The sequence below is a fragment of the Heptranchias perlo genome, chromosome 39, assembly GCF_035084215.1.
Source record: "Heptranchias perlo isolate sHepPer1 chromosome 39, sHepPer1.hap1, whole genome shotgun sequence".
NCBI classification, from domain to species: domain Eukaryota; kingdom Metazoa; phylum Chordata; class Chondrichthyes; order Hexanchiformes; family Hexanchidae; genus Heptranchias; species Heptranchias perlo.
In genome coordinates this window covers 11,954,625-11,968,597 of record NC_090363.1, presented here as the reverse complement: position 1 = coordinate 11,968,597, position 13,973 = coordinate 11,954,625, and the positions used below count along the sequence as shown (strand labels likewise).

Here is a 13,973-nt window from a genome sequence, read left to right as displayed (position 1 = left end):
AAGCTTTTGGTCACCTGTCCTAATGTCTCCCTATGTTGCTCGGTGTCAAATTCTGTTTGATAATCACTGCTGTAAAGCGCCTTGGGATGTTTTTACTACGTTAAAGGCGCTATATAAATGCAAGTTGTTGTTGTTGTTATTATTCCCCCCCCCCCCTTACTGGACCTGAGATTTTTCTCTGTGTTTTTTTTCCCTCTCCCAGGAGATTACATGACTACGGAGGGGGGGGGGGGGGGGGGGGGGGGAGAGGAGAAAGGGGGAGGGGGGGGAGGAAGTGTTTAGTCACGATGCTCCGGCCGTCCTGGTGCGTGGGGCAAGCCTGATGGACCAGCTGGCCTTTTCCTGCCCGTCTTTTCCGCATATCCGTATTTTCTTCAGCCCTTTCCTGAAGTCGCCGCGTCATTCCGGGGTCCCTCTCTATTCGCGCAGGCAGCCTTTTGGCGGCTCGCCCACGTGGCAATTCCCCGTGGGGTGCGCCTCGGCAGTGATTGTCGGCCAGCTATTCCACCGTGGGATGCTTCGCATCTCACCTCAATCCTGCCCCTCGAGAAAGGCAGTGATCAGGAACTTGGTTCTCGATCGCCTTTGGGGGATCGGAGAGGGAATTCCCACAATTCTTCTTTCCCGGAATTGGCCCTGGGGTTTTTTTTTTATTTGTTGCCTCTCCCAGGAGGTTACGTGGGCAGCTGGCGAGGTGGGGAATCATGGGGCTTGCGTTGCTTACATGGCTGAAAGGGACAGACTCGAAGGCCCTTCTTTTCTGTCTGTCTTTCCCGTGGGTTTAAGAACATAAGAAATAGGAGTAGGAGTAGGCCAATCGGCCCCTCGAGCCTGCTCCGCCATGCAATAAGATCATGGCTGATCTGATCCTAACCTCAAATCTAAATTCATGTCCAATTTCCTGCCTGCTCCCCGTAACCCCTAATTCCCTTTACTTCTAGGAAACTGTCTATTTCTGTTTTAAATTTATTTAATGATGTAGCTTCCACAGCTTCCTGGGGCAGCAAATTCCACAGACCTACTACCCTCTGAGTGAAGAAGTTTCTCCTCATCTCAGTTTTGAAAGAGCAGCCCCTTATTCTAAGATTATGCCCCCTAGTTCTAATTTCACCCATCCTTGGGAACATCCTTACCGCATCCACCCGATCAAGCCCCTTCACAATCTTATATGTTTCAATAAGATCGCCTCTCATTCTTCTGAGCTCCAATGAGTAGAGTCCCAATCTACTCAACCTCTCCTCATCTGTCCACCCCCTCATCCCCGGGATTAACCGAGTGAACCTTCTTTGTACTGCCTCGAGAGCAAGTATGTCTTTTCTTAAGTATGGAAGCGTGAAGCCAGGACAATTGATCCTCTCCCAAATCCAGGGGCAGTAAGATCTTCAGGGTCGTCCAGGCTTAGGTCGACGAGCCCAGTCTAGATCAGCGATGGGAGCTGCCACGGTCATCGTCTGTCTGTGGCTCTATACCACCCCAGTGGTACACTCACCCATTGAGCTATCAAGGGAGCTCTTATTCCATATCAATGTCATTTAAAACTACAGCTTGTGTTGCAGGATACATCTCTTGAAATATTTTTAAGGCTGAGTTAGATAGATTCCTGATTAACGAGGGAGTTATAATAGGTAGACGGGAAAATGGCAGAGCAGACTCGAGGGGCCGAATGGCCTACTCCTGCTCTTAATTTAACAATGGACTGTAAACTGGATGGTGATTTCAGGACTGTAAAGACAGTCACCCAGTTGTCATGGATAACGGAGAGTGTATTTATGTCATCTGCTTCATCACGATACACAGTGCAGCATTACAAATCTTCAAGAGATGGGCAGTGGGGGTGATTTTAACCGGATTTGCCGGGCGGGAATCCCACGGGATGGGGTGGAACGCCGGTTTTACACCCCCGCCCGATACTGACTTCAACGGAGATTGAAATCGGGGCGGGGTTTAAAACCAGTGTTGCCCCCCCCCCCCGACCCCCCAATCCAGTCAGTGTCCCGACGGGCGGGTTAGGTTAAAATTGCCCTCACAGTTATCCGGTCGCAGTCTGATGCCAAAGGGTTTGTGCGCTGCTCATAACATGGGTGAGTTATAAGCATCACAAAGTTTGTGCATTCGCACCAGATGAGGCGGTTTGCACACATTGATTGTCAAACACGCTTGGGCCCCAGAACCTGATGAGGTGAAAAAGCCGCTGACACATCACTGGTCGACTGTCACATCTGGACGGAAACGCTTGTGAAAAAAAACACACAGATTGGCAAAAAAGGGCTCCGCACATCTGCTTTAGTGGAACACTGGGATGAATAAATCCAGGCTTTTGCAATTCTTTTAATAGGAATTCATTTAACAGGGACAGCTATCATTTTATGATTCAATAAATTGACGCTAATTATGGGAAAGGTCGAACAGTGCAGATAGGGGCCTGAGAATTACACAGGAACATAGGGATCGCTAGAGGTAAAAAGACCAGGACCATCCAGTTGGCCTTCTACTATCCTGGTAGTCACACGATATAATGATAATGGGAGTCGTTGATTAATCGTAGCAATCAATCTCTATCAATTAGTCTCCAACAGACCCAGACATGAGGCGAGGAAAACCCCCAGTGGTGGAGAGCTTTGGGAACCATAGATCCAAAGTCACCTGTTCCGACCACATGTCACGTCTCAAATTGCTCATATGTTGCGTTCCCCAAAAAGTTATTTTCTGAAAGAAATCTATCGGCTATAGACTCACCTCTACGTAGTCCTTCACTGCAGTGTCCAGCATAACCAGGTCCGTTAGAAATGTCCCAAGATATGGTACTGTGCCCTGAACTACGTTCTGTTGAGACAGGAACACATGCAAATTATGCTCAGTGCTTTTTATATCTCACTGATTTTCACACTCGTATATACAGCAGCTGCTTGCTCTGGCTCGTAAATCAGTACTGACATTCCATGCAACACCGGTAGGACTGCATGTGGGCTTCAGTGTCTAATTTAGGCCCCTGCACTTGGGGAAAGGCAAATCCTGGAGAGGATTCAGATTGAGGGCAGCTAGAATTAGGGAACAACATCAACTTGCATTTATATAGCGCCTTTAACCTAGTAAAACGTCCCAAGGCGCTTCACAGGAGCGATTATCAAACCAAATTTGACACCGAGCCACATAAGGAGACATTAGGACAGGTGACCAAAAGCTTGGTCAAAGAGGTAGGTTTTAAGGAGCGTCTTAAAAGGAGGAGAGAGAGGCGGAGAGGTTTAGGGAGGGAATTCCAGAGCTTAGAGCCTAGGCGGTTGAAGGTACGGCCGCCAATGGTGGAGCAATTAAAATCGGGGATGCGCAAGAGGCAAGAATTGGTGGAGCGCAGAGATCTCGGAGGGTTGTAGGGCTAGAGGAGGTTACAGAGATAGGGAGGGGGGGCGAGGCCGTGGAGAGATTTGAAAACAAGGATGAGAATTTTAAAATCGAGATGTTCCCGGACCGGGAGCCAGGGGAAGAGATTGGAAATCATTCCCCGTCCATGAGTGCAGCAAAAGAACTTTGAGCCAGCTCTAAGTGGGAAAGCTGAAAGTTTCTGAAGGGGATGGAAAGTCTAGAGGGAGTGTTTTCCCTGTTATGTACTGCCACCATTTGCGCCTGGACAAAATAGGACTAAATATAAACATTGTTTGTTATAAAATCTACATATGAATATGTCACCACACGGAAAAATGCTGTTTCAGGTCTCCTCCCTTTCTCGGCTAGTGTGATGAATACTCTGCTCTTGACCTGGATGAGTGCAGCTCCAACAACACTCAGGAAGCTCGACACCATCCAGGACAAAGCAGTCTGCTTGATCGGCAGCCCATCCACCACCTTAAACACCCACTCCCTCCACCGCAGGCGCACCGTGGCCACAGTGTGTCCTATCCACAGGATGCACTGCAGCAACTCGCCAAGGTTTCTTCGACAGCACCTCCCAAACCATCGACCACCTCGACGGACAAAGGGCAGCAGGTGTATGGGGACACCGCCACCTCCAAGTTCCCCTCTGGCTCACACATCATCCCGGCTTGGACGTATATCTCCCGTTCCTTCATGGTCACTAGATCAAAAGTCTGGAACTCCCAACCTAACAGCAACAGTGGGAGCACCATCGCCACGCCGGACTGCAGCGGTTCAAGAAGAAGGCGGCCCACCAGCATCTTCTCAAGGGCAATAAATGCCGGCCTTGCCAGCGACACCAGTGTCCCCAGAATGAATAAAGAGAAACCTCCTCTGGTGATCTACGCTATGGGATAGCTCTCAGCTCATCCTGGAGCAGGTTCTTTCGCTGTAATGAAGGAGAGTTCTTCCAGTCTCTGGCTGTAACATCAGCGAGCGACCAGCAGAACCTCCATAGAAATGGCGTAAACAATGTTGCATTGGGAGAGGAAGAGGACCACTGAGGAATTTCGTGTCACTCCACGATCGGGTGTCCCTGGTCTCGGCTCGCAAAGCCGATCCAAATTGTCACCCCTGTTGAAATGGATGTGGGGCCTCCCCAGGATCAGCACTGCCCCTCCCTCTAATGTCGGTGGAGCTGATAAAGAAGGGAGTTGGAGATAAAGAACTTGCATTTATATAGCGCCTTTCACAACCTCAGAGCGTTCCAAAGCGCTTTACAGCCAATGAAGTACTTTTGACGTGTAGTCACTGTTGTAATGTAGGGAACGCGGCAGCCAAATTGCACACAGCAAGATCCCACAAATAGCAATGAGATAATGACCAGATCATCTGGGGGGTTTTTTCAGTGATGTTGGTTGAGGGATAAATATTGGCCAGAACACCGGGGAGAACTCTTCTTCGAAATAATGCCATGGGAATCCAGTGTTTATAGTGGTGGTATATTAAATGGGGATGGGGCCCAGTCTGAACCTTACTACATAAGGCATAGCATGGTTTCCTGTCTGCCAGTTACACCACAGGTAACCACTATGAAAGCTCCTGGTGCATCAGGGCCACTCTTTTAAAAGCTGCAACAGAAGCCAAACACACATTGGGCCAGAACGGCCCTCCGTTAGTTAGTCTTGCCCTTTCCCGTCTAATCTCCATGAGATTTTGCACCGCAAATTGCTGTAAGTGGGAGGCGGATACGCCGCGGGTGCCCTCTACAGGGCATCTGGGACCAGTGTGAACGGGGCAAGCAACTGTCTATCTCAAACATTCACGATCCTAAATGCACAGCGCAGAGTCTGAACAGTGTAAGTTAGAATAGTGAATTCAATGTCAAATCAGGTACAGAAAGCGAAATAAAGAGAGGGAAAGAAAGATTGGATTAAGAGAGAGAGAAAAAAAGATAGAAAGAAAAACTTTTTAAAAAATGTTTTAATTTAAACCTTTTTTTAAAATCGCCAACAATAATTAAAAGCTGAGGGAACGGGACCCCATGCTTGTTAAAGTTAATTTTCAGTGCCAGAGAGATTGTTTGGCAGCAATTGAGACTCATCACATCGTTAAAAAGGTCCGAACTTTCTGTGGCGAGTTTAGTTCACATCGACCGTGAAAATACAGGAACTCCACGCCGTTCAATGCAGTCAGCCAGTGAGATGCCGCTTTCGGGAAGCGAACACCACATCTCGGACAGCAACGTCCGCTTTTGCGCGTTAAACCTCGGCATCTGCCCCGCGCCTGAAGTTGCCGTGCCAGTTGTGCGTAAATATTGGTGAGCGCTGTTAGCCTCGTGTTATTTTGAGAGCAAATTCTGGCCCAACAAGGATAGAGTGAGAAAAAATACTTACAGGAACTTTGTGGTCTTTTGGCCTTTTTGGGTGTTTCTTGTCGAGTGTGGCAAACTTCGACGTTCCTTCCTGTGAATTTGGAAATAAGGATTTGTTTTTTCTTTTATTTAATCCATTGGACTCTTGGCTCGAGTGCAAGAGCAGTGGGCCTCCCTTCCAGGGAGACATCACTCCTGTACAAGGTCAATGTGGCATTCAGATAAGTGCCAACTGTAGTGCAAGGGCACAGGGATGTCCACACGGTGAAATGGTAGAGTTAGTGCGAGGGCATTATGACTCCCATTCAGAGAAATAGTATCATCAGTGTATGGACATTGGGTCAAGGACTCAGTGAAACAATTGCACTAATGCACGACAAAGGGACTCACATTCAGTGTAATAGTAGCACTGGTGCAAGGGCATTATGACTCCCATTCAGAGAAATAGTATTATCAGTGTATGGACATTGGGTCAAGGACTCAGTGAAACAATTGCACTAATGCACGACAATGGGACTCACATTCAGTGTAATAGTAGCACTAGTGCAAGGGCATTGTGACTCCCATTCAGAGAAATAATATTATCAGTGTATGGACATTGGGTCAAGGATTCAGTGAAATAATTGCACTAATGCACGACAAAGGGACTCACATTCAGTGTAATAGTAGCACTAGTGCAAGGGCATTGTGACTCCCATTCAGAGAAATAGTATTATCAGTGTATGGACATTGGGTCAAGGACTCAGTGAAACAATTGCACTAATGCACGACAATGGGACTCACATTCAGTGTAATAGTAGCACTAGTGCAAGGGCATTGTGACTCCCATTCAGAGAAATAGTATTATCAGTGTATGGACATTGGGTCAAGGATTCAGTGAAATAATTGCTCTAATGCACGACAAAGGGACTCACATTCAGTGTAATAGTAGCACTAGTGCAAGGGCATTGTGACTCCCATTCAAGGAATGGTAGAAGTAGTGCAAGGGCTCAGGGACTCCCATTCAGAAAATAGTATCACTGGTGTAATGGCATTGGGTCAAGGATTTAGTGAAATAATTGCACGAATGCACGACAAAGGGACTCAAAATTCAGTGTAATAGTAGCACTAGTGCAAGGGCATTGTGACTCCCATTCAAGGGATGGTGAAACTAGTGCAAGGGCACTGGAATTCCCATTCAATGAATCAGTATTGGTGAATGGAGACTGGGACTTCAGTATAGTGAATTAGTGGCACTAATACAAGTTCAGAACCCCACCATGAACTTCCAGGGAGGCCAGTTATGGAAACTAGTGGGTGGGTTTTCCAGGTTCTGCACCTGCAGGCAGTGGATCACCACCTGTATGCAGGGAAGACAGGAAAATTGAGCCTGGAGGAGCACCCGCCCTGAAGGGGGCCTGCCCGATTTCCCATCTCTTAGCCCATGTGCTGCTCTCCACCCTGCCCTGCTGGACCCAGGTGAGGAGCAGGAAAAATCTGCCGCAAGGGGGACAATGAGCGGGACCAGATGGGATTGCAAGGAGCTTCTGCCGCTGGGCAGCTGGGTGATTCGGTGGGACTCCCCCCGCCGAGGGTGTCCTGGCATCAACTGGGCGGGAGTTCGGCAGAAACCCCACCCAGAGAAACGGGTGAACTCCCCTCTTTTGCCCCCTCGGTATTCCAGGGCAGCATCTTTTGTGAAGATTGCCTGACAGGGTCATTACGAATTACACTATAGTGACCCCCTAATAAGTGGAAGTCAAAACAGCACCATAATTACTCGAGTATTATTTATAGCAATATCTATCACAGGAGGCCATTCAGTCCATCATGCCTGTGCTGGCTCTTTGAACGAGCTATCCAATTAGTCCCACTCCACTCCTCTTTCCCCATAGCTCTGCAAATTTCTGCTTTTCAAGGATTTATCCAATTCCCTTTTGAAAGTTACTATTGAATCTGCTTCCACCGCCCTTTCAGGCAGTGCATTCCAGATCATAACAACTCGCTGCGTAAAACTTCCTGATCTCGCCTCTGGCTTTTTTGCCGATCACCTTAAATCTGTGTCCTCTGGTTACCGACCCTTCTGCCACTGGAAACAGTGTCTCCTTATTGACTCCATCAAAACCCTGCATGATTTTGAACACTTCATTCAAATCTCTCCTTAACCTTCCCTGTTCTAAGGAGACCAACCCCAGCTTCTTCAATCTCCCCAAACGTTTGACTCTCCGAGAGTCTTTAAATGGAGCATCAATTATCCACATGGCAAAAATCCGTATATAGAAATCTGCCATTTAAGGCTAAAATCAAAGCTCCTACTTTAATCAGCAGTTCCCGGCTCTGTGAATAATTGTTCTTGTCCGAAAAGATCTCCGAGAGGTCCTCGTAACTCCGAAGGACTTCCCTGGAAACCAATGCAAAGTAAAAATATTAGATGTTTACCCCTTGAGGATGTCTTTTTGTATCGTGTTACAGGCCTGTCAGAACCAAACAGACTGATGTAATTGAGTGTGACACAGACTGATGGGAGAGTCCTCCTTTGGGAAATCTGAGCTGCACAGTAACGGTTAGATACTACAGCACTGGCCCACACACTATACCTGGGAATCTCTGCTCGAATACTGGGATACTGATCTCCCCCCACACACTATACCTGGGAATCTCTGCTCTAATACTGGGATACTGATCTCCCCCACACACAATACCTGGGAATCTCGGCTCCAATACTGGGATACTGATCTCTCCCCACACACTATACCTGGGAATCTCGGCTCTAATACTGGGATACTGATCTCCTCACACACTACCTGGGAATCTCTGCAGTAATGCTGGGATACTGATCTCTCCCCACACACTATACCTGGGAATCTCGGCTCTAATACTGGGATACTGATCTCTCCCCACACACTATACCTGGGAATCTCTGCTCTAATACTGGGATACTGATCTCTCCCCACACAGTACCTGGGAATCTCTGCAGTAATGCTGGGATACTGATCTCTCCCCACACACTATACCTGGGAATCTCGGCTCTAATACTGGGATACTGATCTCTCCCCACACACTACCTGGGAATCTCTGCTCTAATACTGGGATACTGATCTCTCCCCACACACGACCTGGGAATCTCTGCTCTAATACTGGGATACTGATCTCTCCCCACACACTATACCTGGGAATCTCGGCTCTAATACTGGGATATGGATCTTTCCTCACAAACTATACCTGGGAATCTCTGCTCCAATACTGGGATACTGATCTCTCCTCACACACTATACCTGGGAATCTCGGCTCTAATACTGGGATACTGATCTCTCCTCACACACTATACCTGGGAATCTCGGCTCTAATACTGGGATACTGATCTCTCCTCACACACTATACTTGGGAATCTCGGCTCTAATACTGGGATACTGATCTCTCCCCACACACTACCTGGGAATCTCTGCAGTAATACTGGGATACTGATCTCTCCTCACACACTATACCTGGGAATCTCTGCTCTAATACTGCGATACTGATCTCTCCCCACACACTATACCTGGGAATCTCTGCTCCAATACTGGGATACTGATCTCTCCCCACACACTATACCTGGGAATCTCGGCTCTAATACTGGGATACTGATCTCTCCCCACACACTACCTGGGAATTTCTGCTCTAATACTGGGATACTGATCTCTCCCCACACACGACCTGGGAATCTCTGCTCTAATAATGGGATACTGATCTCTCCCCACACACTATACCTGGGAATCTCGGCTCTAATACTGGGATATGGATCTTTCCTCACAAACTATACCTGGGAATCTCTGCTCCAATACTGGGATACTGATCTCTCCTCACACACTATACCTGGGAATCTCGGCTCTAATACTGGGATACTGATCTCTCCTCACACACTATACCTGGGAATCTCGGCTCTAATACTGGGATACTGATCTCTCCTCACACACTATACTTGGGAATCTCGGCTCTAATACTGGGATACTGATCTCTCCCCACACACTACCTGGGAATCTCTGCAGTAATACTGGGATACTGATCTCTCCTCACACACTATACCTGGGAATCTCTGCTCTAATACTGCGATACTGATCTCTCCCCACACACTATACCTGGGAATCTCTGCTCCAATACTGGGATACTGATCTCTCCCCACACACTATATCTGGGAATCTCTGCTCTAATACTGGGATACTGATCTCTCCTCACACACTATACCTGGGAATCTCGGCTCTAATACTGGGATACTGATCTCTCCCCACACACGATATCTGGGAATCTCTGCTCTAATATTGGGATACTGATCTCCCCACACACTATACCTGGGAATCTCTGCTCCAATACTGGGATACTGATCTCTCCCCACACACTATACCTGGGAATCTCGGCTCTAATACTGGGATACTGATCTCCCCCACACACTATACCTGGGAATCTCTGCTCTAATACTGGGATACTGATCTCCCCCACACACGATACCTGGGAATCTCTGCTCTAATACTGGGATACTGATCTCCCCCACACACTATACCTGGGAATCTCTGCTCTAATACTGGGATACTGATCTCCCCCACACACTATACCTGGGAATCTCTGCTCTAATACTGGGATACTGATCTCCCCATACACTATACCTGGGAATCTCGGCTCTAATACTGGGATACTGATCTCCTCACACACTACCTGGGAATCTCTGCAGCAATGCTGGGATACTGATCTCTCCCCACACACTATACCTGGGAATTTCTGCTCTAATACTGGGATACTGATCTCTCCCCACACACTACCTGGGAATCTCTGCTCTAATACTGGGATACTGATCTCTCCTCACACACGAAATCTGGGAATCTCTGCTCTAATACTGGGATACTGATCTCTCCTCACACACGAAATCTGGGAATCTCTGCTCTAATACTGGGATACTGATCTCTCCTCACACACTATATCTGGGAATCTCGGCTCTAATACTGGGATACTGATCTCTCCTCACACACTATACCTGGGAATCTCGGCTCTAATACTGGGATACTGATCTCTCCCCACACACAAGACCTGGGAATCTCGGCTCTAATACTGGGATACTGATCTCTCCTCACACACTATACCTGGGAATCTCGGCTCTAATACTGGGATACTGATCTCTCCCCACACACTATACCTGGGAATCTCTGCTCTAATACTGGGATACTGATCTCTCCCCACACACTATACCTGGGAATCTCTGCTCTAATACTGGGATACTGATCTCTCCCCACACACTATACCTGGGAATCTCTGCTCTAATCCTGGGATACTGATCTCTCCCCACACACTATACCTGGGAATCTCTGCTCTAATCCTGGGATACTGATCTCTCCCCACACACTATACCTGGGAATCTCTGCTCGAATACTGGGATACTGATCTCTCCTCACACACTATACCTGGGAATCTCGGCTCTAATACTGGGATACTGATCTCTCCCCCACACACTATACCTGGGAAACTCGGCTCTAATACTGGGATACTGATCTCTCCCCCACACACGATACCTGGGAATCTCGGCTCTAATACTGGGATACTGATCTCTCCCCACACACTATATCTGGGAATCTCGGCTCTAATACTGGGATACTGATCTCTCCCCCACACACTATACCTGGGAATCTCGGCTCTAATACTGGGATACTGATCTCTCCCCCACACACTATACCTGGGAATCACGGCTCTAATATTGGGATACTGATCTCTCCCCACACACTATATCTGGGAATCTCTGCTCTAATACTGGGATATTGATCTCCCCCACACACAATACCTGGGAATCTCTGCTATAATACTGGGATACTGATCTCCCCTACACACTATACCTGGGAATTTCTGCTCTAATACTGGGATACTGATCTCTCCCCACACACTATATCTGGGAATCTCGGCTCTCATACTGGGATACTGATCTCTCCCACACACTATACCTGGGAATCACGGCTCTAATTTTGGGATACTGATCTCTCCCCACACACTATACCTGGGAATTTCTGCTCTAATACTGGGATACTGATCTCCCCCACAAACTATACCTGGGAATCTCGGCTCTAATACTGGGATACTGATCTCCCCCACACACTATACCTGGGAATCTCTGCTCTAATACAGGGATACTGATCTCTCCCCACACACTATATCTGGGAATCTCGGCTCTCATACTGGGATAGTGATCTCTCCCACACACTATACCTGGGAATCACGGCTCTAATTTTGGGATACTGATCTCTCCCCACACACTATACCTGGGAATTTCTGCTCTAATACTGGGATACTGATCTCCCCCACACACTATGCCTGGGAATCACTGCTCTAATACTGGGATACTGATCTCTCCCCCACACACTATACCTGGGAATCTCTGCTCTAATACTGGGATACTGATCTCTCCTCACACACTATACCTGGGAATCTCTGCTCTAATACTGGGATACTGATCTCCCCCACACACAATACCTGGGAATCTCTGCTCTAATACTGGGATACTGATCTCCCCACACACTATATCTGGGAATCTCTGCTCTAATACTGGGATACTGATCTCCCCCCACACACTATACCTGGGAATCTCTGCTCTAATACTGGGATACTGATCTCCCCACACACTAAAGCTGGGAATCTCTGCTCTAATACTGGGATACTGATCTCTCCCCACACACTATACCTGGTAATCTCTGCTCTAATACTGGGATACTGATCTCCCCCACACACTATACCTGGGAATCTCTGCTCTAATACTGGGATACTGATCTCCCCACACACTATACCTGGGAATCTCGGCTCTAATACTGGGATACTGATCTCCCCACACACTATACCTGGGAATCTCTGCTCTAATACTGGGATACTGATCTCTCCCCACACACTATATCTGGGAATCTCGGCTCTAATACTGGGATACTGATCTCTCCCCACACACTATACCTGGGAATCTCGGCTCTAATACTGGGATACTGATCTCTCCTCACACACTATACCTGGGAATCTCTGCTCTAATACTGGGATACTGATCTCTCCCCACACACTATATCTGGGAATCTCGGCTCTAATACTGGGATACTGATCTCTCCCCACACACTATACCTGGGAATCTCGGCTCTAATACTGGGATACTGATCTCTCCCCACACACTATACCTGGGAATCTCTGCTCTAATACTGGGATACTGATCTCCCCCACACACTATACCTGGGAATCTCTGCTCTAATACTGGGATACTGATCTCTCCCCACACACTATACCTGGGAATCTCTGCTCTAATACTGGGATACTGATCTCTCCTCACACACTATACCTGGGAATCTCTGCTCTAATCCTGGGATACTGATCTCTCCCACACACTATACCTGGGAATCTCTGCTCTAATACTGGGATACTGATCTCTCCCACAACCACTATACCTGGGAATCTCAGCTCTAATACTGGGATGCTGATCTCCCCACACACTATACCTGGGAATCTCAGCTCTAATACTGGGATACTGATCTCCCCCACACACAATACCTGGGAATCTCTGCTCTAATACTGGGATACTGATCTCTCCCCACACACTATACCTGGGAATCTCGGCTCGAATACTGGGATACTGATCTCCCCCACACACTATACCTGGGAATCTCTGCTCTAATACTGGGATACTGATCTCCCCACACACTATACCAGGGAATCTCGGCTCTCATACTGGGATTCTGATCTCTCCCCACACACTATACCTGGGAATCTCTGCTCTAATACTGGGATACTGATCTCCCCCACACACTATACCTGGGAATCTCTGCTCTAATACTGGGATACTGATCTCCCCTCACACACTATACCTGGGAATCTCTGCTCTAATACTGGGATACTGATCTCCCCACACACTATACCTGGGAATCTCTGCTCTAATACTGGGATACTGATCTCTCCCCACACACTATATCTGGGAATCTCGGCTCTAATACTGGGATACTGATCTCTCCCCACACACTATACCTGGGAATCTCGGCTCTAATACTGGGATACTGATCTCTCCTCACACACTATACCTGGGAATCTCTGCTCGAATACTGGGATACTGATCTCTCCCCACACACTATATCTGGGAATCTCGGCTCCAATACTGGGATACTGATCTCTCCCCACACACTATACCTGGGAATCTCGGCTCTAATACTGGGATACTGATCTCTCCCCACACACTATACCTGGGAATCTCTGCTCTAATACTGGGATACTGATCTCCCCCACACACTATACCTGGGAA

General features: G+C 47.8%; 1 protein-coding gene across 4 annotated transcripts in view; it reads right to left on the bottom strand.

Annotated features, from left to right (window-relative positions):
- LOC137305246 (ral guanine nucleotide dissociation stimulator-like) overlaps positions 1–13,973 on the bottom strand; it is a 137,628-nt gene that overhangs the window by 24,479 nt on the left and 99,176 nt on the right. For all 4 annotated transcript variants that reach the window (XM_067974091.1, XM_067974092.1, XM_067974093.1 and 1 more), the window contains 3 exons: positions 8,018–8,102; positions 5,745–5,813; positions 2,737–2,823 (listed from right to left, as the gene is read on the bottom strand). In XM_067974091.1, the coding sequence (XP_067830192.1) occupies positions 2,737–2,823; positions 5,745–5,813; positions 8,018–8,102 (241 nt within the window). The remainder of the gene's footprint in view (positions 1–2,736; positions 2,824–5,744; positions 5,814–8,017; positions 8,103–13,973) is intronic.